Below are 24,849 nucleotides of genomic sequence, written 5' to 3' on the forward strand. Positions count from 1 at the left end.
CTCAGACATGACCGTTGCAATCATACTTCCAAACTTAGAGGGAAGCTCAGACTTCACAGTTACGATTTGAAACCAACCAGACTTGATTTCAGCTACACAAAGGAAGCTGGAGAATTTGTATAAGATTAAACAAAATGCTGCTGAATGTTTGGTCATCCATTTTCCATCTTTTTCTGTAATAAGCAGGGACATGCAGGCAATACTCTTTCCTCATAAACAGGGAGAGCAGGTGGCTGAATATGCTCCGAAGAAAACTCTGCATTTCATTGGCATTGTTATAGAGCAGTGGTCCCCAACCTTTTTATCACCGGGGACCACTCACCGGGGACCACTCAACGCCTTTTACTGAGGCCCGGGGGGGGGGGTAGTTTACTCCTCTACTCTCAATCACTGCCCTAACGCTCTCTGATCGCTATGGTAATGTTTAAACATCCCTTCAAAATAAGATACAGACATGCCACAATAATGAACATAAGGAACATTTTATTTTTATGGAAATTTTAACTCATGACAATGACAAATCAATGGGAACCCTGAGCTTGTTTCTCTGCAACGAGATAGTCCCATCTGGGAGTGATGGAAGACAATGACACCCGAAGTGTGTTATAAAGGGCCGGGGGGATCAAGTAAAGGGGGGGGAGAAGGTGTCCTTCGCGGCCCACCTCCAATTAGTCGAAGGACCACATGTGGTCTGCGGCCCACAGGTTGGGGATCACTATTATAGAGAGCTACCAGCTCTTTCTTTGGGAAAGTCTATTTAAATATATTGATCTGCTCCCAGAATAATCTAGAAATCTTGCCTGGCTTACACAGACAGAAGCAATCAGGATGTCTGAGCACAAAATCAACACTGGGAAGCATTCTGTAGCTATTGCTTCTTAAGTCGTGGTCTCAGTCATATTACTGCATAGGGCAGGGTTTCTTGATGGTCCTGGAAGGGTTTCCTAAATGGGTGGAAGTTAATATTTTAAATAAGGTAAAGGTATCCCCTGTGCAAGCACCGAGTCATGTCTGACCCTTGGGGTGACGCCCTCCAGCGTTTTCATGGCAGATTCAATACGGGGTGGTTTGCCAGTGCCTTCCCCAGTCATTACCGTTTACCCCCCAGCAAGCAAGCTGGGTACTCATTTTACCGACCTCGGAAGGATGGAAGGCTGAGTCGACCTTGAGCCGGCTGCTGGGATTGAACTCCCAACCTCATGGGCAGAGCTTTCAGACAACATTTCTGCTGCCTTACCACTCTGTGCCACAAGAGGCTCAAATTTTAAATATATATTTTAAATTTGTTAAATATTTATGAGGTGACTTGACCATATATGGTCATGTCAATCCATCCACCCCCTCCCCAAATGGTCAATTATGGGTCTGGAAGGGGAGTGAGCCTCAAGTGGGCATGTACACAGCTAGGACCAAATCACTGTAAGCTGTAATATATACTGTCTCTCTCAACCATTGGCAGTCAGTTTGATAAATCCAATGCTTAATTAGCCTCATTGCCTCTATCAAGTTGTTGTTCCCCTCACCAGATAGTATGTGAGGGAACTTCTATTGTGGTTTCTGAGGGGGTGTGATCTATCTAGACAAGGAACCACTTCATTTTTCTGTTCTGATAAAGCTGTTCTGACTGAGCAGTAATATCAGGGCTCTCTCAGCCTCACCCACCCCACAGGGTGTCTGTTGTGGGGAAAGGGAAGGGAAGGCGACTGTAAGCCGCTTTGAACCTCCTTCGGGTAGAGAAGAGCAGCATATAAGAACCAACTCTTCTTCTTCTAATAAAAGCAACATTATTTAACTGTAACTCAAAGTAACAATTCTGCATAAATCAAATATCAAAAGAGAAGCGTTGAAGATGGTCTAAATTATTATGAAATAACTTCTAATTCTATACATGGTTATACAGGAGTTTTTAAAAACATGTTTTTCATAATTGTTTTACCTATTCTCATAGCATCTTTCCTCAAACTTAGATCTGTTTTTCAAATATGACATTAGCTTGGCCATGACTACATACTCAGTCATTGTAGCACTCCAGTTTTCTGATCTTGGACAGACAGTGCTTTTCCATTTCACTGCATCAATAGTTCTAGCGGCAGTCATATAAATTCAGATATCTCTTCCAATACTTTTGGTAGCTTATTAGGTAATATTTCCAGTAGCATGTTCTTAAAATTCATAGGAACATAACATTTTAATGCATTTTGCATTCTTTCTTGAATTTCCCTTGAATTTATTTTCTTTTTTTGCAAGTCCAACTCATATAATACAAAAATCCAGCTTTTCCAGCATTTCCCGTTATATTTTTTGGCCATTTTCTTAGTATCCTTTAGTGTGATATGCTCTCTAAAAAACAGTTTGTTCCAGTTTTCTCTTAATGTCTGACTGGCTGTGAATTTAATTTGTTTCACAGTTATTCCTATTGGCTCTCTAAAAAATTGCATCCATTTATTCCTACATTTTTTAACATGTTCTTCTATTTCAAATTTGAGAAGCAGCATACTATGATCCATATCTATCATAGTAGATGATCTTTTTGCTTAGTAATCAACTGTTTTTTCTCTTAAGACTCTGCTGTCCATATTTATTACTTCTTTTCATCTTGACATTGATAATGTATCAGCCACTGAATATTAAATCCTTCATCTTTAATATCTTGTCAGGTCTAAATTTCCCTTGAGTGTTTAACATATTTACTATACGTTATAAAATCATTTGTTTCTTGTATTTTTATTGTAATAAGCTGTTGGAGACATCAACAGAGTTTAGGAGACTTAATAAGTTCCTTCATGAAAATATACTCAGAAGTCTGTCACTGATCATTTGACTTTTCTCCTGTGTTGTTGACATTTTTGTCAATTCTTTTTTATCCATATCCATAAGTAATTATAATTACATAAGCCTTCTTTTAAGTCTACTGATTCACTATACTTTGTGTGGGATCTTTAACCTGATCCAAACTGGCTGCATGATAATATAACTTTATGTTTGTGACTGCCAATCCTCCTTGTTTTTTTTTATCCTGGAGTAATCTCAAATTTATCCTTGGTTTCTTGTCATTCCATATAAATTGTTTATCTCTGAAAAAGACTCTGCCACTTTGTCACTTTCCTATTAATTTTATAATTGAGGTGTTCATTGGTGGGATTTTCCCCAAGTAGACCTGTTTGTTATCTCCCAATCTTACAAGGCTCTGCTAGATTCAGTGTCACTGGAAGATGTGTTCCATTTTTATTGGAACACAGTTCTGCTTTACACATTCCCACCACTTCCCTTATGGTCAGAGTTCTTAGGGAAATGAGGAAAGAAAGAACAGAGGTGATAGCCATTTTCTGGCCTAGATAGTCGTGGCTCATGGAACTCCTGAAAATGTCCAGATGAAAGTATACCCTCTTCCCTTCAGTTCCAGACCGTCTGGTCTTTGGATCTCTCAAGGCCAGTGAGTAACTCTTTCCCACTGGTTCTGTCTGTTTCGATTCTATGGGAACTAGTGGTGGCTCGATTGGAAGTGAGGGAAAGGGACCTTCCACCCTCAGAACACATGCTGAAGCCAATGGAAAAAACGTTACATGCACAGTTCCTTCAGGCAAGGTATCTCTCTTTTTGAGCTTTAAAGCTAATTAAAGTTCCCTGTGGCCAGCCTGCACAAATCCAGTGTGTGTCTGCACAAAAGACATCAATGAGGTAAGTGCAAACTTGTGTTTATTTGTTATTGCCGAAAGCCCTACACTATCAGGCAACTCTAGCCCTACCTCTAGCTTTTGAGGCTGGAGAGCTCATTGGTCAGGTAGCTCTAGCTCCACCTCTTAAAACAGGGTTTTTGGCTCTCAAGAGTTAGAAGACCCAGCAGCTATAGTCTGAAAGGCAGGACTGCCAGCTCTTGTTTATGAGGCTGTTGTTGTCCAGAAAGGGCATTGGGACTTCAGGTGCCAGATGGAATTTTTGAAGTGCCCTGAAGCTCTTACTTCATAAACCCTGGATTAAGTTAATATTAAGACATTTAATCTCAGTATTGTCCTTATTTATTGCATTTGCTACCTTGCCTGCTGATGATTGATGTTTCATTTAAATTGGAAAAAATAGCATAAAAACACATTGATTTGACAAACCAAAAAGCATGTTGGATGCAAATTCCTTTCTCTAATGGAAGAGATTAGAGATGCTGTGTCTCTGTGTGTTGTACATTGGTGGGTAACCATTGCTTTCAATTAAGTGACCTACAATTTGCAGGAAATTTTGTTGTAAAACAAATGTCAGTGACATAATGAGAATATTTCTCCTTTGTCTGAAATATATGGGACATTGAGGGGGAAGTGTGGGTGGTAATAGACAGGATGTTGGATGTACAATGGAAACTTTGAATAAAAGGAGGGGAAATCATGGAAAACATAAATGCTGCTGTACTTCCATTCTTTATGAGCTCATCAGAACACACAGTCCTTATGATTCTTCACAGCATAAAGTCATTTGAAAGCATTGCAAAAATATGTTTACATTTCTGTTTCCAGTTTAGTGTCCGTTGTGGGCTTCTGTGTCCAATGTGAGAGCCTTCATTTATGAACAGCATTTGTCTGGAACATTTTTGGAAACTTGCTGCTTCACCATTGTATAACCGAGAGAGTGAAATTGAAGTTGTTTAGATTGGTCATGAAATATAAATAAAGAATTTTAAGAGTACGAAATACAGAGTAAATATGCATAGAACTTTAACAATACAATCTTAGAACAGTTAGCTGGGAGTAAGTAAATAGACCTGTGTATGATTCTGAGTAGACAGTTTAGGATGACGCTACTGATTTTGTTGTATGTTAAAAATCCAGTGAACACTAAATTCAGACAGTAACCTTTTCTTCCTCAAATTACTACAGCTTGGATAAAGCATTGCACTCAGCTGGCATAGACTCAGGATTTCTAATTTTGGGAACAAATTTGACCAATCCATTGAATATGCTTTTACCTATTCTACAAACTGTAAGTAAAAGATACAGAAGCTTATAAAAGTTATAGTAGGTAAATCTTCAGTATGGGAACTTCTTGGTTTAGATAGACTAAGAGCTATGTAGACTTCTCACAATTTAAGAAACAAGGTTGTAGCTATTATCATTAGAAATACCTATATTCTGAATTTGTAGAATATCGTTATAAATGATGGTGAACAGTATATAATCAAGAATGGATGAATGTTGAGTTAATATATCATGTTGATCTGTATGAGTCTCACAGGAATCAAGTTCTATAAAACAGTAATGCAATGGGTAGACAAATTTGCAGTAGAACGTGTTATAGGGAAGGATTTCAGTATATCACAATGCTAAATTAATATTGATTTATATATAATATATTTCTGGTGTTTGCAGTTTTTAATCTAATTCTGTGGCTCTTTCCTCACATAACTTATTCAAGGAATCTTTACTTAAATATTTACTTGAATAGAGGCTCGTTAATCTGTCTTTAAAAGGAAACGAGAGAAGAACACACACAGACTTGTGATAGGGGTGGGGGAGCACTTCATAACTTGGGGGCTACAACAGAAAATGCCATGGTCTCAAGAGAGGACACCCATCTGTCTCTAAAGGAAGAAACCCAAAACAGGGCTACTAATACCTCATAAGGGCAATGCAGTAATTTCTTGCTCCCTGTAGTAGCCTTTAAGATTATATCTGTTTTTAGTAAAGCCTTTGTATGAATATAGGGGTGATAATGTATATTGGTTGTGTATTAGTAATTTAGTAGTAGTAAATTAGTAAACAATAACTTAGGGTATTGCTAGTGGGCAATAAAATCAGTAGTCATATATAGATAATATAAAAAGCTTTAAAGATGAGGATGGGCCTGATCTACTTAATACATGAGAAACATATTTTTTCAAGCCAAGTAATCAGAGAAAAATTGTTATACCCTTTGGGATGCTGAGAAGGCAGTGGTAAGCAGCGTTCTTGTTAGGAAGGAAACAACTTTAAATAGGCAAAGACATGATGAATAACTTATTTTACAAATTTAGACCTTGTCATCATAGGAGACTTGGAGATGGCACAGATGTGAGAGATTAGATCACTAGAATTAAAGAGTGTTTTTATGTGGAAAAGTCTCTATTTCTTGAGACGAAACACTTTTTAAACCCTTACTAATCCAGTAAACCGTTAAAGCTGAATCCTATTCATGTACAAAATAGATACATTTTACTAAGGTGATTTTGGCCTCCTCCCAGCTGTGGGTCCCTAAACCCATTGTCTCTTAACTCCCCCATCCCAGAGCAAAACAAGGAAGAGGGATCAGCCTACTCCCTTGCTCAAGCATGATGTAGAATTTGCACCCCTTTAAATGGAGATTAGAATTTAAATTGAAAGGGAACTTTGGGGTTGCCAGAGGGAGAGACATGACTGAAAACGTCCGTGGCCTCAACATTATTCAGCCACTTCTGCAGTAAATGGATAGGTGTCTGAAATTGATTTTACGGTGGTATTAATTTAATCCTCCTACCTCAACAACTGAGTCAACATAAGGCCATAGTGCACATTGCCTAGCTATTTTGTCCTTAGGTCTCATGTATATCTTTTAGGGGCAGCATGTGTGAGTGTCTTCCTGGTACTGTTCCACTTTGGTGTGCAGGCACAATTTTGTGTAACTGAATAATATAATGCGTCCTGCTTCTTGCTTGCAGCTTTCTGCAGGCAGAGACAAAGTATGACCTAGCATCCTTCCTAGTGTGGTGCAGCATTTTGTGTGTCAGGGATTTGAGCATCAATCAAACATGCACGTCTCAGAAGGGGAGTTTTTCCATATGTGAGGGTTGTCCTGCAGATTTATTTTATTTTATTTTTATTTTATTTATTTATTCCCTACGGCTCTGGGCGATTTACATGAAATATATAGAACATTTACATGGAACAATATTAATATAACAATAGCAATATAACAGATATCAATATAACAAATAACAATGACATCTCAGTTAGAACAGCATTTCAACAAACAACCAGTGATGTACTATACTACATCTTTCATCTATTGGAGCTGCAATAGAAATTTAAATCATACTATAGCTTTAAACTCAGAGGGTTTTGTCCACATTAGGCAACTTGGGTAGACAGTTGCTGTTCTTTTTGCTCAGCTACAACTTGGAGAACCTTCTGCTTGCAACTCACTTTCCTGGTGGTAAATTTTATAGCGTGCTGTTTCAAGAATCGTGATAATAGAGTGTATTCTAAAATAGCTGACTGTTGGATATTACTTTTATATCTTCATTTCTACACTGATATTTGGAAGTATTCACCAGTTCGACCAGGGCTGTAATAGGAGCCACACTTGCTCTTTTATCCATTTACTCCTTAAACCATAAATGTTATTTTTACAGTACTTCATTTCTTAAAGGGAATTTTTGTTGTGGAAGTAGAAATAAAGCCAGTTAATTAACACATATTTTGTCTTCTAGGTTTTCCCTCTTGATTATATCCTCATTACAACTATTATCATGTACTTTATCTTCACTTCAATGGCAGGGATTCGAAACATGGGTATATGGTTCTTCTGGATAAGGGTAAAATAGTTTTGATTAATTCTACCTATGTTTTACCATTCCTCTAAGGGAGCTCAGCATGTTTTGTGAATACTGAGGTTAATAAAAATTGTAAATGCATATAAGAGGCCATATATTGAGAATTGTGTCCAGCTCACATACAACCAGTTGGGTGACCTTGGGCTCAACACAGCACTGAGAAAACTGCTCTGTCCGAGCAGGAATATTAGAGCTTTCTCAGCCTCACCTACCTCACAGGGTGTCTGTTGTGGGGGGAGGAAAGGGAAGGTAAGCCACTTTGAGACTCCTTTGGATAGAGAAAAGCAGCACATAAGAACCAACTCTTCTTCTTCTTCTTCTTCTTCTCTTCAGATGAAATTGGTTTAAACACCAACTGAGTCAGCTCTTCATAAGTGGGGAAGGCCTTTTTGCTCAGTTATGACTACTTTCAATTAGGAAAAAATGCTGCATATCTATATCTGGACTCTGGGGAATGGTAGAGGACAGGAAGGCCTGGAGGATCATTGTCCATGGGGTCGCGATGGGTCAGACACGACTTCGCACCTAACAACAACAAATATCTATATCTATCTATATATCTATATATAAAATTCCTTTCTGTTGCAAACCAGTCAATTTGCCTGATAGTTATACGTTCTCTCACAGTACATTTCCCATTGGGATATGTGCCTCAGAGTTATGTTATGTTATTTTATTTATTCATTCATTCATTCATTCATTCATTCATTCATTCATTCATTCATTCACATTTATATACTGCCCTCCCCGAAGGCTCAGGGTGGTTTACATAGAACTGCAAACTATAGAAGAAACCATACATATAAATAACTATAACATAATTTTACTGAATAAGTTCTGCAATAATACGTTTAATTATATTAAATATAGATTTTTTTTCTGTAAGGCTTCTTTGAAAAAAATAAGAGTTTGAACATTAAGGTTTTAAATATTTATTTAAAGAAACAAAGAAGCCCCGTAAAACCATCTTATCTCTGATTGAAATTGATTTTTTACTTGTTAAAAATAGCTCAGTGCTGTTTCTGCTGTTCCTGGGGTTTATTTTCTGATATTGGACTCCTGTGTTTTAGGCTTCTTTTGCTGCCTTAGCACTCAACAGCTTGTAATCCCTTCAGGGCCTTTCTAATTTTGAAATCATACCTTCTTGCTTCCCCAGAGAGTTATTAATACTGTATTGTTCTTTCGTAGCTGAAGCTGCCTACTCACCATAACGTCTTAGAACTTCGTTGTGTTCAAATACTGTTTGATGAAGTGGAATAATTTGTTCCACTTCAAATCTCTGTCTTAAAACTCCTTTCTATCACAACAAGCAGTAAAGAGAAAGGGACTCTCAGGTTCATAGTTAGAGTGCATTCATGTGTTAGGACTGATTTTTGCTGCTTCCCACTGGCCATCCTTGGCTCCACCTGAGTCTCCTGTTCTGTTAATGACTTCACAGGTCCTCCCTTCTAGCCCTTTTGTAAGGAATTCCCTCTCAAAAAGTCTCTGTGTTGCCACTGTCTCTTCTTCACCCCACCATACACACTATGAAGCATTTGGATACTTAGCATAATCCTCATCTCTCTCATGCTAACACTTAGACAAATATATATTAGGGCCCCCCAAAGTGGTACCTGTGAATGCCATGATGTCCTCTGTCACCTTTTCAGGTGCTCTCAAGTGTTTTTAGAAAGTGGGTGGAACCAGGTGGGGGTTTTGACTAGCAAGAATTCTGGTTGGCCACTGGAAATTTGATTGGCTGTGCAGATTCTTAATTGCTTGGGCAGCAGCTGCCTCCACAGCACAAGGATCTTCACTCTGTGATTGAAGGTAAACTGTATTGACCATTTTGTAGCTGGTTCTATCTATTGCAGTAATCACTGTATGGCAGCTATTTTGTGACTGTGTCCACCATTCTGTCATAATTTCAAAGATTCTTGCAAGCTGAAAAAAATTGGGGACCTGTGATCTGTAGCTGTCTATATACTGTGTTCATATTCATTCCTTGCCAGAGTTTTTTCTCATGTCTTCCTTTACTTTGCTGTCCCTCCCACTGTTAAAACTTGTGTCATTGTCCTGAAGAGCTTACAACCTATTTTTTTATTTATGTTGGGTCTGTAAAGCATCAAGGGCATCTGTAAAAGAATCCATAGTTTTAAAAGTAGTAGTAAACTTGAACATGAAGGCAAGTTAAATGTAAAGCATGAAAATGTTTATAATGTCAACATAATTAGTCATGTAATAGTGTAGATTGCGTTCTGAAAGAACTCCCAATAAAAGTCTGTCTTGATAAAATTCAAATGTCACTAACTTTGTTTTACATTTGTTCTTAGCTGTATAAGATCAGACGGGGTAGGACACGCCCTCAAGCACTTCTGTTTCTTTGTATGATACTGTTATTGATTGTTCTTCATACAAGCTACATGATCTACAGCCTTGCTCCTCAGTATGTTATGTATGGAAGCCAAAAGTACCTAATTCCGGTAAGATATCTTATTGGGGGGAACAGAGTAAAACATAATGCATTTTCAAAGTGCATTTTGAGCATATTACCTGGAAGCAATCCCATTGCTTTCACGTAATATGTTTGGCATGGAGAGACCTGTGATACTTGTGGTGTTGTGAATGTTGAACTAGGATCTAGGAGACACAGTTTTGAATCACCATTCCACCATGGAAGTTTGCTGGGTGACCTTGGGCCAGCCAGTCTCAGTTTAAACTGCCTCACACAGTTCTTAGGATAAAATGTAAAAGAGATATCAGTTGTTTTAGTTCTCTGTTGGGAAGAAAGGTGAGGTATAAACTACCCTTCCTCAATAGACATGATGCTACCAAACCCAAGTGGAGCTGAAGAATGCAACCACTTCATACACCCAATCTGTTTCCCGAAAACCTAGACACAGTGGAACCCATGTAAAATCTGGAACACATGAAAAGAATCTTATGATGACATCAGCACTGACTGTGTTCATTGAGAATCATCCTGGCATACTGGTTAGGAGTGGCTGCTTCTAATATGATGAGCTGGGTTTGATTTCCCGCTCCTTCACATTGCTGCCCACTGGGTGACTTTGGGCTAGTTTCAGTCCTCATAGTGCTGTTCTCACAGAGCAGACCTCAGCCTCATCTACTTCACAAGGGTTTCTGTTGTGGGCAGAGGAAGGGAAGGCAATTGTAGGCTGCTTTCAGACTCCTTCGGGTAGTAAAAAGCAGGGTATCAAACCAATTCTTCTTCGCAACTCATCCTATGTTGCTCATGCCATTGCTCAACCTACTTCCAACAACTTGGTACCGGTACTGTTAATTGAGCAGCATTACAAATAGGGGCAACACTCAAGTTATTCCACAAGTTCTGCAAGTTAACTAATATTACACTGCCAGAAAGCTGAAAAAACAGAATGAGTCACTGATTAGTTATCTGTAGCCATTTGTGCTGTTAATTCAGAAGTAACCAAGGTCTGGTTGTAAGAAAAACTGAATTCTGTGGCCTTTACAAGAGAGAAACTGTCATCTGATTTATGCTGAGCCCTATTATCACTCCATATTCATGACATATTTTATATAGTTCTGGGATTACTTCTTTAAGGTTTTTAAAAGATGACTGCCATATCATCAACAAAGAGTTGAATGCCATAAGAACAAACGGTTCTTATGAAATTATGACTGGAAGGGGGTAATGTTTATTCTCTTTAGGTTGAGGACCATGGAGATTCTAGTGCATTGGTTTGTATTGCAGTCATGGAAGTTCCTTACTGTTGAGAGAGAGAGAGCATGTAAGAGGTTTCCTCCAAAATTCCCCTTACACAGTTAATGAGTGACACAACAGTACCTGGGTAGTTTAGCTTGAGTGTGCTGCTATACTGCATTCTTCTTATTGAACCTGTTGGAAATGAAGTCAGTTTGGTATTTTATCTATTTAGTTGCATGCACTTATTTTGGCAGCCAAAGCAGCTGAAAGTAATGTAGCATACGGATTAAGGAGACGTTGGGTTGTACGTTTCCCTGTGGGCAACAGCTCTTGTTATAAAACAGCCCAGCCTGAGGGACTGTGTCTGGAATTCTGTCACTTATCACAGTAACTTCTTTTACAAAATAATTATGCAATTTAAATGCTGTTTTGAACAATTCGATTGGTTCTCCCTAGTCATGGAAATCGGCTTCACATTGCACTGAAGCTCTTGTTCAGCCATATTTTGGCACCTGATGCCAGTTTTTCTCCGTTTCAAGTCTGTCTTTCAAACCAGAAGGTTACAGACTACTTTTGTTGATTTTTTTTTAAAACCCTGAAAACTACAGTTTCTCAACAAAGTAAATTCAGCACCCAGTAGTTGAGTGCCATTGTAGTGTATATACAGTTACACAACTTCAAAATACTAAAGTTTCTGACGGCTCTTTCAAATTAAAGCATGCAGCTGCTGGAGTTGCTAGATCAACTGTGATGTCCCCTAGGTTAAGTAAGATCATGCATGGGGGTGGTAAGTTTACCAGTGTTTTAGAGCGGTGGTCCCCAACCACCCGGCCGTGGCCTGACCCTGGCTCCAGGCCACGACTCCCTCTCCCCGCCCCCCCAGTAAGAAACTTCCCGGCAAGCTTCTTTTTGTGGGGGGGGGGGGGGAGAGAGGGAAGCAGGGCCATGCAATCGCCCTCCCCACGGCCGCCGGTCCACAGCCTTGAAAAGGTTGTGGACCACTGTTTTAGAGTGCTTGTTACTAGTAAGCACTGTTCAGATTGTCCCTGTGGTTCCATATAGCTGTCCTGAAACAGAAGTATTGACAGCATGGCGTGTAATGATGTCACGGTTCTTGTAACAGTACATGCAACTCAAAGACTTCTATTTCCCTCTGGTTACTTACTTATTGTGCCAAAATAACACTAATTATATGTCCACAGTATTTTAATTCTTTAAAAACAAAGCAAAAACCCTTCTGTTTTCATGAAATGATATTTTCTCTTCCTTGCTTTAGAATAATATGACCACTGATGGACAGTCCACAAATGGAACAGCATTTGTACCTAAAGATTGTGATGCCGATGCCCCTGAAGGTAAGACAGCATTGCTCTGCTCCAATTCTGTGACGTACTGATGTCAAAGGAGGACTGTCAAATACATGCCTTAAAGGTCAGGTCTGTCTTAGAATACAATCAGTTTAAAAAACCATTAAAAGCAAGTCTGTGCTATTTGGCCCTGCAAGGGTTCCTTCCCCAAACCTGTTCATTGCTTTCAAAGTATAATCAGCGTGCTCAATAAATCCTCATGATGCTGGCTTGAATTTGCCTTTTCCCACACATCTATAGGAAGAATTTTCAAAATATTATGCAGTTTTTTATTAGATTTCCTCATGTCACCTTGCGGTTAGTCTTGGTTTGCTTGTATCATAGTACATACAATTTCCAACCTTAATTGAAAATGTTAACATATTCTAGATTGCAATTTGATAAAAGGTCATATGTAAACAAATCTGCCAAATGTAACTTCATGTAGCTAAAGCTACAGTCCTAAGAAAGTATAGTTATGAGTTAATTGGAGGACATTTAAATACATGTGCATATGTCAGGATGGATAAGTGGAAGTAACTTACATATCTTGTCTCTTGGAATAGAAATGAGCATTGGTAGGCATTTGATAAGATGATACACCTACACCTTCAGTTTGGCCCCCACCTTTTGTAAGGGGATACAGGGCACTAAGATGGAGTCCTGACTGCACTATCTGACCTACATATCTTGTTGTAATAAATTATGTTTGCTGTAGAACTAGAATATTTATTTTTTCTGAAGCACTTTCATTTTGCTTGGCTATATCGTATTTTAGTAGTCACTCTGCTGCCATTACTTGTTCTGTAGACACAAGCTTAAGTTAACCCACTTGGCTGTAATATTTTGTGACTATGGATTCTGTGTTTTATGTCTGGGGTTTTAAGGGGAATTTATTGGAGATTTTAGTCAGACTGTTGTAACCCACCACGAGCCACTTGGGAGTGGCGGATAATAAATTAAAGTAATAATAATAGAAAAACTATACTGCAAATAAAAGCATTGCCGATGTTCTTGCTCTTGAATTCTATTATTTTAGCAAATTTAGGAGACGAAAGCCTGGATAAAAGATGTTGTTATGGAAACCAAGCATCTAAAAATAATTTCTATATTGGTAAAATCTTATATTAAATATAAAATGCTGTTCATGCAGATCTTAGTATTTTGTGTTAAGGCAGATTTTTGACTAAACCGCTACATTTAATTTTTGATTTTTCTTATGCCGAAGACATGGAGGATATATCCTTACTGCTCCTATACCAGCAATATTTCTATAGTTCACAATAGATGTCAGGCTGTGATAAAATAACTGACCCAAAGCAAGCAAGAAAGTAGATGTGAGTCAGTAGAGCAAATGGGGATGTCACCTTTGGAAAGAAAGAACATATGTTTATCTGTACAAGTAATCTAGGATGGCAAACTTTAATGCTCAAAGCTTCCTCTAGAAAGGTTAATTGTACCCATTAGTATGTATTAAACATGTTCCTAAGGGCCAGTTCAGATATTAAATATTTTCTTCACTGAGCACACTGTTATGTCCGGGAAAGCATGAAAAATGCTGCTCTGGCTTCTTGTGTCTATTTCAGTGTGCCTCCCTGCTCTGGGATTCAGTACTTGCTGAAGGAAAACTGTAACATTTAGAAGAGCTCTAAACCCCCTTCTGGAGTAGTTCCTTATGACCCATGAAAATCAAGGAGTAGTCTTGAGACTATATTTTCCTCTAAAGTCAAGTTGAAGCTGAGCTCACATCCAAATAAACTACCTTTTTAAAAATTAATACTCATACTGAAGTAATGAGGACCAGACTGTATTTATGGCTTCTCAGTCAGTTCTGATTCTTTCTAAAGAAGCAGTCATGTGCTTTTAATCTGTTATTTTGTTACTTTCTGTTGTTTTCTGTCTGCAGGCTTTGCCCGTTCTTAGTCTTTTAACAGATTTTAAAGATACGAATTCCCTTCCCTGGTAACTAGGAGTGTGCATTTGGGTCTACCCAAACTGAAAATATATTTGAAAAACATATTACCAGTATTTTGGGGGTATATTTCAGCATTCCAAATGTACCCAGGGTTTTTCAGGCTAACTGAAAAACTGAATATATGCTGATAATATATTTGCATTTTTCTATAGATAGGGTTATCAAGGAAGGTCACAGTATATACTCTCCTTCCGCTTAGTCAATTTCCATTGAATTTTATCCCACTCTTCTTCCATCTCACATTCACAACCATATGAGAGGTAGGCTAGGCAGAAAGAAAGAGACTGGCCCAATGTAATCCACTGAGATTCATGGCAGAGTAATAACTGTAACCGGTACTGGAGAGACCCAGAATGATTCTAGTAAAATGGCAGGCCTGTGGTGAAGTAGCTATTCCATAACTTACTGTTTTCCCTAATAATATGAAGGTGCTACCCCACAAAGCAGGCTTTGCCTTTGTATTTCTTAAAGGCAATGATGTCATCAATTCTCCATTAGCAGTGGTTCAGTTGGACATACAAAAAGTAGTTTGCCACACCCTCTCAATCTAAAGGGCCAGCTGTACTTAAAACTGGACATGTTAAGAGCTTTGCTGATGGATCGCAGGATCAAACCCATAATGAGAGAACATTGTTTAAAACAGATGCATGGTGTTGCAGGTTGCTGTCAATCTAAGTAGTACAAAAGATAACTCTAGTAGAAAGTGCTTGCCACTTCTTCAGGGGAAAGAAAGATCTGCTGGCTACCAACGTGGCTAGAAGTATTTGTCCAGGATGATTTAGTGAACTCTGTTCATTTGAACGCATGTTTGCACTTTTAACATGATATAGTATAGTATTTGTTGACCACCGGATCTTACCGTCTCGTTGCAGTTTGTAAATAAAATAGATACTTAATATTGTACAAAATTAAGCAACATCAATATAGGGCAATCTTAAACTCAGTATCATCAATTTGAATGCTTTTGATTTCTTTTAATTTCTTAAACTGCTCCCGCAAAGGGTTCAATACATAATAAAAATAAAATTGGTGGGAAGGGGCAACCTTGTTTTATTACCCTAGTCAGTAGTTGAGTAAGAGTAATTGATCCATGTTTTCATTTCTGTACCTGTAAAGTACTCTTGTGTACCACAAATAAATCTATCTGCCTTTAAATGATTGAACAATTCTTGATGGTAGCTATTTTCCGAAGGGAGTGTCTGGCACAATCTTGTCTGCGAGCACTGTGGTAGTGGTGCTTAAGCTATCTCTTAGATAGAAGATTATTGAGAACCTTTGTATAAGCTCCTCTGAGCTTTCCCAAAGAAAAGCATGATGGAAGTATGACTAAAATAAAAGTGCTTACTTGAAAGTTCCTTGATTTGGATATGAGAAATATCCTCTCTTGACAGATCCACCACTTGATATGTCTGATTGACACTGCTATAGGAAAGAATAATAAAAAGTACGAGTTCTTTGCTTAACTGACCTTAAACTGTCTCAGGGACTGCTAACAAGACACATCAAAGTAAAAACTTTGAATCTGTCTCTCAAAGACTTTCCCAGTGAATTGAGGACTTTGCTTTAGTTATATTATTGTAGGGTCCGTGCCCTTTCCTCAGTTTTAAACTTTTAAGGCAGAAGTGATTACCCTGCCAGCATCACAGATAGTTCAAGAGTGACAACAAGAAGTTGCCCATTTGCAGCACTTTCACGCTGTGGATCACTATAAAATTCCCAGTTCTGAAGAGGAAATCCCCCAACTAATGGGGAAATCCTTATCTCTAGAACGTACCATTATACGCCCAAGTGTAAACCTTGTGCATCTTCAGAATATCTTGAGTGTAGAGTTTTAATAACCTGCTTTCACAGCACAGATAGCAAAAACAGGTAGTGTTCCTCATAAACATATCTGAATGTCATGAATGCTTAAGGTTGCTGTGCTGATCATTTGAATATATTGGCAGTTGACCATCTCTTATTTGTCTATCAACAAGTAATTTCAAATATTCATTGGCACTCTGTGTGTGTGTGTGTGTGTGTGTGTGTGTGTGGAGGGGGTCACTTTGATTTTTAAATTTCATTATAGTGACTGGCAGAAAGGACCTGCCAATCCACTGAAGCACTTAGAAACCCAGTGAATGCTTTGACCAGCAGAATGCTGCTATCTCAGCCAGCCTAACCTTTGGAGGGATTTTTTCTCTCTCTGTGCTGCTGGTCATTTTAGGAATCACCTGCTGAGAGGGCCAGTCCTCACAACTTTCTTTTCTGCATTTCCATTCTGCGGCCTCACCTCATGCCTGCATCTCCCGCTATCATGTGACTGGTCACTGTGGGAGCAGCTTACCCACACCTGTTTACTCCCTAGGAATCAGTGATTGCTCAACTCCCCTCCCCTGTCACCTATTGTAAATACTGTCTTCAAACAGTGGAGTCCTGTGCATTTCACAGAACAACTCCTGGTTTTTGAAGTAGTAAACAATCCATTAGAAGTATAATCGATCTTTTGTTTCTTGGCCATTTGAGTCAGTTGTCAAAAGGTCAGATAGTGTGTTACATCGTTACATTTTGAATGGTCATTCATAACGTTCATTCATAGACACACTGACAAGGATTGAAACACTTTATTGCATTATGCCCTACAAATGCTGTTGCCTCCTGTGAAAGAACCCAAGATGCTATAATCATAGTGCTGAGGTGTTGTCATGTTTCATTAGAATATTTCTTGAAGGTCATGCAGGTCCAAAATAGCCTCCTATAATTTGTTTAGTCAGTTGACTGTAGAGAGCCATCTGTAGTTTTTGTTTCTCTTAGTTGCTCTTTAATTCAGGTGAGCAGCTGGAGGGAGTTGCAGATGGTCCTGGAAAATGCTCCTGATGAAATGGTTTATTGCATCTCTTCACGTAGAGCGTATTGGTAGACTCTTGAGGTCATTTGTTTCATAGCCAAGTTAGATCTAAACCTATAGTTTGGCATGTGGCTGTTCTTTTCTTGACTTCTCTCTATAATGTAGTTGAACCAGTTTAAGACTTTAGCACCGTTGAGCCCTGTTGCTTCTGCATCCTTGATTTTGCTGCTTGGAGTAGATAAAATAGCTGACAGACATGAAAAGTGCCATGTTTTGAATGATGCCTGAGAAATTCCATTGTTTGATAAGGGGCTGGTTAGTTGTAACTATCCTGGGGAAGATAGATAATGAGGCCTATGGGTACTTGGATGAGGAATCTAGCATATCCGCAGAACTAGCCTGGTCATTTATGGCAATGTGCAAATCTCCCACTTTTCTCTTTTCATTGAAGGAAAGCAGCGCAAGGCCGGGTGTCACAACAGCTGGTTGTAAGATACCCAGAAATTACTTGATGTGGAAATTGTCACTGAAGGGAATTTTATTTATATGAATCTCAGTGAGGTACTGGTCTGTGTGGTGTGCCCAAGGAAAGAGACTGCTGAACTGTTTGGGGTTATCCAGCCTGTCTGCACACATAATTGCGCCTTTGAGTTAGACTTAATTGGGATAGATGCTCAAATACTTTCTATATTGATTGCCACAATAAATCATTCTTGTGCTGTTTTTTGCATAAAAAGTTAGGTGAAACACTGGAAAGGTTGAAACTATTTAGAGTAATGTAGTAGATATGAGAGAGCATTAATCTTGCAGTCGAAGACCTGTCTTAGCAGAGAAATATAAATTGTACTGAAATCTTCCTTCTGGATTATTCCATCAATTAACCAACCTTTCTGGTTCTTTCAGTTGGGAAAAAAAACATTTGACTTGCAAAGTCTTTTCAAAATACCAGCCATGATTACTGAAATGCAGAAGTTGAAATTATATAAGAGCCTGCCATCTCCCAGGATGGCTTTGCAAGTGACTCCTAAGAGCAGTTTTTAATATCACTGTACATTTTGTATATCAAAATATCTTTCCAGAGCATGTAAATATGCATGAAATTCTAAAAAGCATTCTGTACCGCTTGTGAAAATATCCTTGGCCAGAATCCTTTTGAGATTGATTCTCTATTTCTCTTTAACCTCAAAAAGAAGTATTGTGTCTTATTCACTCCCCTGGGTTATCTTCTATACTTATTTATTTGAACCTTTTTTATGCCACCTTTCCATCTAATCAGGGTCCACAGGGTGGTGAACAGAAAAAACATTTAAACAATTTAAAATACAGTTAAAATTATAGAATTAATTTTTAAGACACAAACACTTCAGTCTTTAACCAAACGTTGGTTAGCATTTTCTGCCCCCTTCTCTAGATTTTTGGCCTGGCCTGCTAGACAAAGGACTGGATCCAGTTAACTATGAATCTCTCCATCTTTTTTGTGTACCCCCCCTCCAAAAAAAACCCCTCCCTACTCCTGAGGTTAGGAATCCTTCCAAGAGTGGGATGCAGCATAGAGGGATCCAGCCAAAAGGGAAGTCTACAGAAGTGGTGCCCGAACTGCTTACTTGTAGCTGGTTCTTGTTGTTGAAGCCCTCCCCTGTTACATCCCACTTTGTTCCCTGATCTTCTGAATGGCTTGTGAAGGGGGAGAAGGAGGTAATGGGGAGAAGGGGAAAAGTTCTATTCCACCAAATCATTTTCAGTCACTGTTCAGTGGATCCAATGCATAGGGTCATGCTCCCGCTGCTTCAACCCTTACCAAGACTTTGGTTTTATACCGTTACAGTCTTTTACATACATTCAGGCTGTTGTCATATATACATCTCGTAGAGACTTGACTTGAGCACAATTCCTAGAATTAAACAGTTGTGACTTTTGAATCTACTCAAGGATGGGGTGGATTATGGAAAACTAAATAACAAAACATGGCATAGAATATCTGCTCGGTGATGAGCTTAAGTTTTCCAGAATATGATGTTTCACTCGTTGGAAGACGTGCTGTATTCCCATGACAACCATTCCAGATGTCGTGCTGCTCTTTGGTTTCATATTGCTTAGTAGAATTCGGTACAGATCATCAAGCGGAATTGTTGTTGCCTGATTGGTGGAGGTGATAATAGGTTGAAGTGCCATTGCATAATGTGACAGTGTGCAGCTCAAGTCTCAGCAGAAATAAATACTTGGAACAGTGAACAGCTGTCACTCAGGGCACTCTGTGATACTGAAGTCTGTTGCACAGAAAGGGCTTTCAAGTGCCTGCAAAGCATCAGAGAAAATAAGAGACGAGGGAATATACAGTGCGGCTAGAAGTTTGGAAGATAATTGGGGGCATAGATAATTGGGACCAGCAGGTCCATCGAGTCCAGCAACCTGTCTAGCATAGTGGTCAGCCGGTTAGTCTGGAAGCCAACAACAGGACCTTCCTTTAACATTGCCTCTTGGCACTGATATTTAGAGGTTTACTGCCTCCTCTGGATATGGACATGCCCTTTCGTCAACATGGCTCTCAGTTCCTTTCGTAATAATCTCCAGGAGTTCACATCTGCTTGATCCATTTCTTTGGATACTATTCCTTTAAACTGCAAGGCTGGTATGTCTCAAATCTTCTCAGTGAAGAGAGATATGTGTAATTCATTCTGTTTCTCTGCCGCTTCCCTGTCTTTCTCAAGTAATTATTTTGTGCCTTTGTCATCCAAGGGCCCAACTGTTTCTCTAGGACTGTTTCCACACCCATAGAAAATGGCACAAAGGCTGCTTTAATGTTATGCTGAATCACAAGCTTTTTACACTGAAATCTTGCTATTCAGGTGCATATCTGAATGCATTCCCTGTTTAATACGCATTTTGTAAATGCTCTTAAAATGGGACTCCTCCCACTCCCCTGGGAGGGAATTTACACTTACCCAGTGAGGAAGCTCAAGAGTTGAGTTGGCTTCCTCCTCCATATCTTGCCTCAAATGATGATGTATCAACTCCAACCAGTAGTCTGCCTTTCCTCCCCCCTCCCCTCCCCTCCCCTCCATATGTTTTCTTCTTTTGAACATGATCACGTTACAACCCTAAGTAGAATAATCACCAGTTTCCTGGGGATGCTCCAGAAAGTTGAAAGTGAATTCCACACACACCCTGCCTCCCCCAATTCCCCCTCCAGCATCTAAATGCACCTAATGATTTCAGGTGTAATCGGGCACTTTATAAATTTTGTACAGGAAAACATTTCTGTAATAGCAGACAATTGTGCTTTGTCTTCCTGCATGCATGGTGACTGAGCACACATCAACACAAGAACCATCCCCCCTTGGCTTGGATGATTTGAATGCCGCAGGAATTGAGGGCGGGGGGGGGTGTTTATTATTTTTCTTTATTTGGATTGTGGTGCAGCACAAGCTCACCCCACTTTCCTACCGTGAGTGATGAGCTACAGGCAAAGAGCCGCACTGAGGGATGAGGTGCACCATTGAACCCTGCTGCCTTTTGCCACCCTTGCCTGAGTCCCAGGCACCTTCTCACCTTCCCCTCTGCCCCCCCTCCCGGCAGGATCCAGGAGGAGATGTGAAAACAAGCCTGCGGGAGGCACATTCCAGTGCCTGGCCACACTCGCCTGGAAGGGTTCCAGGTGTGAGCCTCCCCCCCCCCTCCCCAGTGATCGTTCTTGAAGTGTTAGAATGTGATTGCATTACTACTCATGCTCAGACTAAAAAAAGGAGGGGAGGCAGGATGGGAGACGGGATAGTCTGTTCTCCCTACAGAAGTGCAAAATACATGCTGTGAATGGATTTCTGGCCAGTGATGGAACGAACCACAAATGCAAAATACCAGGCACAATTCAGGCTCTGCATTCAGAATTCATTGTGGTGAGAATGCACCAGCAAATCACAAATGTAGAAACAGTCTAGCTGATTTCCTGCTCTGATATATTTGCAGAAATTACCAATCCACTCCTCAAATTCTTTTCGTTTTTGTGTTTTGTTGTTGTTATCTGATAAGTTGCACCTCTCCTCTAAGGGGCCTCTCCAGGCACCCACAGTTGGATGTCCTGGTAAATAGGAGTCTGAAGGCTTCTGAAGCTTTAAAAAACCTTCCACTTTATGTGAGGTAGGGAGGGGAAGGGGCAGAACATTTGGGAACAGCAGTAAATTGCATAAATTAATGCCTGTTGCAAAAAAGCCTTTCTGTTGTCTGAAACAGCCACAGACGCCAAGTGAGAGTATTTTTTGACTTAATTTGGGAGATTACCCCAAAAATATTATATTTAGTGGGGGGTATTTATTGGGACAGAAAACATGCAATGCTATAAACTGAAGAGTTAAAGATACCTTTAAAGTTCACCCTCCTACAGCAATATTAATAAATAGAAAAAATGTACATGCTTATTTCAATATCTGTGAAGTGTTTTTTTTTAAATCTCAGTCATCTGTAAATAAAATACTAATTTGTCCTGGAGGACTAAGAAAGTAGAACCAGTGAAGTCAGTTGGCTCTACTTGATACTGTCCTCCTAAACTAAATGGTAGAAGAACAAGGTCTGTCTGTAAGATACAGATTGGCATTACTATGGTCTGCCTACAGTATCCAATTACAAATTCTGAATTATTTTCCAGATGCAAAGGGAGAATAAATTCAGTATTTATATGTAATGCAAACTTCAGATATAAAATTGTTGGATCAAAATACATGTAGAAATATTTTTAGAACTTAATTGTTTGGAGACACTGTGTTTTTATATACTAAGTGTGTGTATGGGTACTTGCTTCCACAGGGGGAAATTAGTCGCACCGCAATGAGGACTCACAACATATTTGGCAAGAATAAGGCTACAGCTTTATTAATAACTGAGCATGAGCTAGCCAGGGGAGTAGAACTGCCTCCCTTTGTGGCCATCCAACCACAAAGACATTAACAATAGAAAGCCCCTTCCCCTGTTCCCCCAGTGAGCCTGCCAGGCACACAGGCTGCCAGGCACACCCTAGAACACTTGCTATTTTGGGAGGAGTTTATTAGTGGATCCTACTGGGCATCAGCCTCTGTTGGATTCCTTACCCCCTGAAATTTGAGCCACCATATGGCCCTTTCACCCTTGGGAGAGTGTCTCCTGACCCACATTCACACGGCCCTGTATGGGACCCCCATGCCTTGGAGAGGCCAGTGTGCAAGCTTGGCCATCCCCCAAAAAACAATGCTCCCCATGCTTACTTCCACCACTGAACCTGGGAGAAAGGATGTGTTCCCCCGAGCTGTACACTTGGAAGTAAATTTCCTGGTAATAAATCTGTCTACTTGTGCAGTCTTTAATATTCCTTGTATGGGAAAATAAATATGTCATGAATAGTTGAGACCTTTTAAAAATTGTGCCCACCCAATAAAATTAGGAATTATTTTGCAATCTCACCCTAAACTGTCCTTTTCTTTCAGGCCAGTGCACTATTACTCGGACTTATCTTTTCCTTCACAAATTTTGGTTCTTCAGTGCTGCATATTACTTTGGCAATTGGGCGTTTATTGCGGTAAGTAATCTTATTTTGGCGGTCATTATGATCTTTAACAGGGCTGTTTTAACATAATTGCAATTATCTTACTATTTGCATCACTGTAAGTGCTGTCCCACTCTAAATCTGTTACTTCCGTATTCATCACAGCTTATCAATAATAACAGATTATACTGATTTTACATTCACAGGTCTTCTTAATTGGATTAATTGTGTCATGCTGCAAAGGAAAGAAATCTGTCATTGAAGGTGATGTGGATGAAGATGATTCAGATATAAGTGACGATGAACCCTCTCTCTATTATGGCTGACAGTCTTGAGTCCTGAAGGTTAAGGCATGCTATTTAAAACTGTGAAAATGCCATTTTGGTTTGGACTTTTTCTCTTCCCTTGAAAAAAGATCATATTTGCCAATGGCAAAGGGGACAGGTGATGTGAAATGGGATTGAAAGATGGAATCTGAGTTCATTATTGTATTATAGTTAAGCTAATGTGTACAGAAATAATCGCGAGAACAGATTTTATAAAGGAATGATTAAAACTACTATTTTTGAGTATGCACACACACTGTGATTTGTCATTTAATTTAATTGTCTTTTGTTGGTAATCTTTTTAGTTTTTTAAAAATTCCTTTATGCCTGGCTGACAATGTTGAAATGGTGCAGTGAATCTGAAATTTATTTAAAATGCCATTGCCCGTTATCATAAAGGGCTAAGATCTACAACATATATTATCATAACTTTAATAAAATTTTGTTGTCCAGAAATATAGGGTTGCTTGATTTCAGGGATTAATTATATTAAAAACACTAGACCACTTCAGAACGACTTGTTTTGTGGTGCGATTGGAGACAGGTCTTCAACTTGCATGTTTTTCCTACTCTCTGGCTGTTCATAGATCCTAATTATACTGGGAGATCTCTACAAGTATCCCCTGGTCCTATTACATAAAATGCTTCTATAGCCAAAATAGGAAGGCCTTGCATTCAAATAAGGAGTTTTTTGGTGTATGTTAAACTTCAGGGAGGAAATACCCTCTTGCTAAACAGGTCCTCTGTCAGCCAAGCAATACCGAAAAGCCACAATGTCATTCTTCAAGTGATTTAGGATCTGCCCTGTTTCTAGCATCTAAACCAACAATATGTGTGGCAGTTCTGTTCTTTAAAAAAAATAGGTTCAGTATTGATCACCAAGGTTAAATACTGTTAAATATTATGTATTTCTCAATTTTCTGTAATGCATTTTGAAGTGATTTTTAAACTGCTAATCAATATTTTGTCATTTTGTTGAGTTGTAGCTAAATACAAAGCATCAAAATTTAAATCATGCATAAAGATATTTCTGTCCAATTTTGTAAAATAAATTAACCTTGTCTAAATGCAACTTTGAAGCATTTTTGTAACCAGAAACCAATTATTAATCCTCTAACTTTTAAATTTTACTAATGGAATTAGCTGCTGCAGCTTTCATTCACATCTTCTGGTTATACGAAACTAACACTTGTGAGTGACCAGTGCCCAGTCTGTGAGGGTTTTGCATATTCAATCTATTAATTATTTGGGTTGCATTTAAGGCTGGCTGTTGCATCTTAATTGTATTTAATCTGCTCCAGTTTCTGGATTTCTGGTTTTTAGGAATGATTTGTCTTGTTTTCCCAAAAGAAAGCAGGACAGTGAAAAGCTAGGTTTTGCATATCTGGGGTAGAGGGAGTTTGGAAATCTGCTACCACTTCAACAATATTCTTACCGCAATCTATTAAAGGTTCTCATTTTGCCACATCACTGCCCTACCCTGATTTTGTTGTGTTGTTTGTTTTGGTAGCCCTGACAATATCTAGTAGAGACAAACTGGGATAGCTGTCAAACCATCTTAATGCTAATCATTATGGCTTGACAAGGAACTTCATCAATGAGTACTGAAATATGTTTTATTGATCTTAAAGTGGCAACTGGACTCTGATT

The 24,849-nt window shown here is 39.1% G+C and overlaps 1 protein-coding gene and 1 non-coding gene across 2 annotated transcripts in view; both read left to right on the forward strand.

Annotated features, from left to right (window-relative positions):
* LMBRD1 (LMBR1 domain containing 1) overlaps positions 1-24,271 on the forward strand; it is a 73,386-nt gene extending 49,115 nt beyond the window's left edge. The window contains exons 11-16 of the mRNA XM_077307590.1: positions 4,863-4,965; positions 7,427-7,531; positions 9,862-10,011; positions 12,493-12,571; positions 22,815-22,906; positions 23,080-24,271. Of these exons, the coding sequence (XP_077163705.1) occupies positions 4,863-4,965; positions 7,427-7,531; positions 9,862-10,011; positions 12,493-12,571; positions 22,815-22,906; positions 23,080-23,199 (649 nt within the window). The 3' untranslated portion in view covers positions 23,200-24,271. The remainder of the gene's footprint in view (positions 1-4,862; positions 4,966-7,426; positions 7,532-9,861; positions 10,012-12,492; positions 12,572-22,814; positions 22,907-23,079) is intronic.
* LOC143828204 (small Cajal body-specific RNA 15) lies at positions 21,842-21,973 on the forward strand. Its single transcript, XR_013227560.1, has one exon.
* Positions 24,272-24,849: the final 578 nt, after the last annotated feature.

Source organism: Paroedura picta, chromosome 1, assembly GCF_049243985.1.
Source record: "Paroedura picta isolate Pp20150507F chromosome 1, Ppicta_v3.0, whole genome shotgun sequence".
In the NCBI taxonomy this organism is placed as follows: Eukaryota; Metazoa; Chordata; class Lepidosauria; order Squamata; family Gekkonidae; genus Paroedura; species Paroedura picta.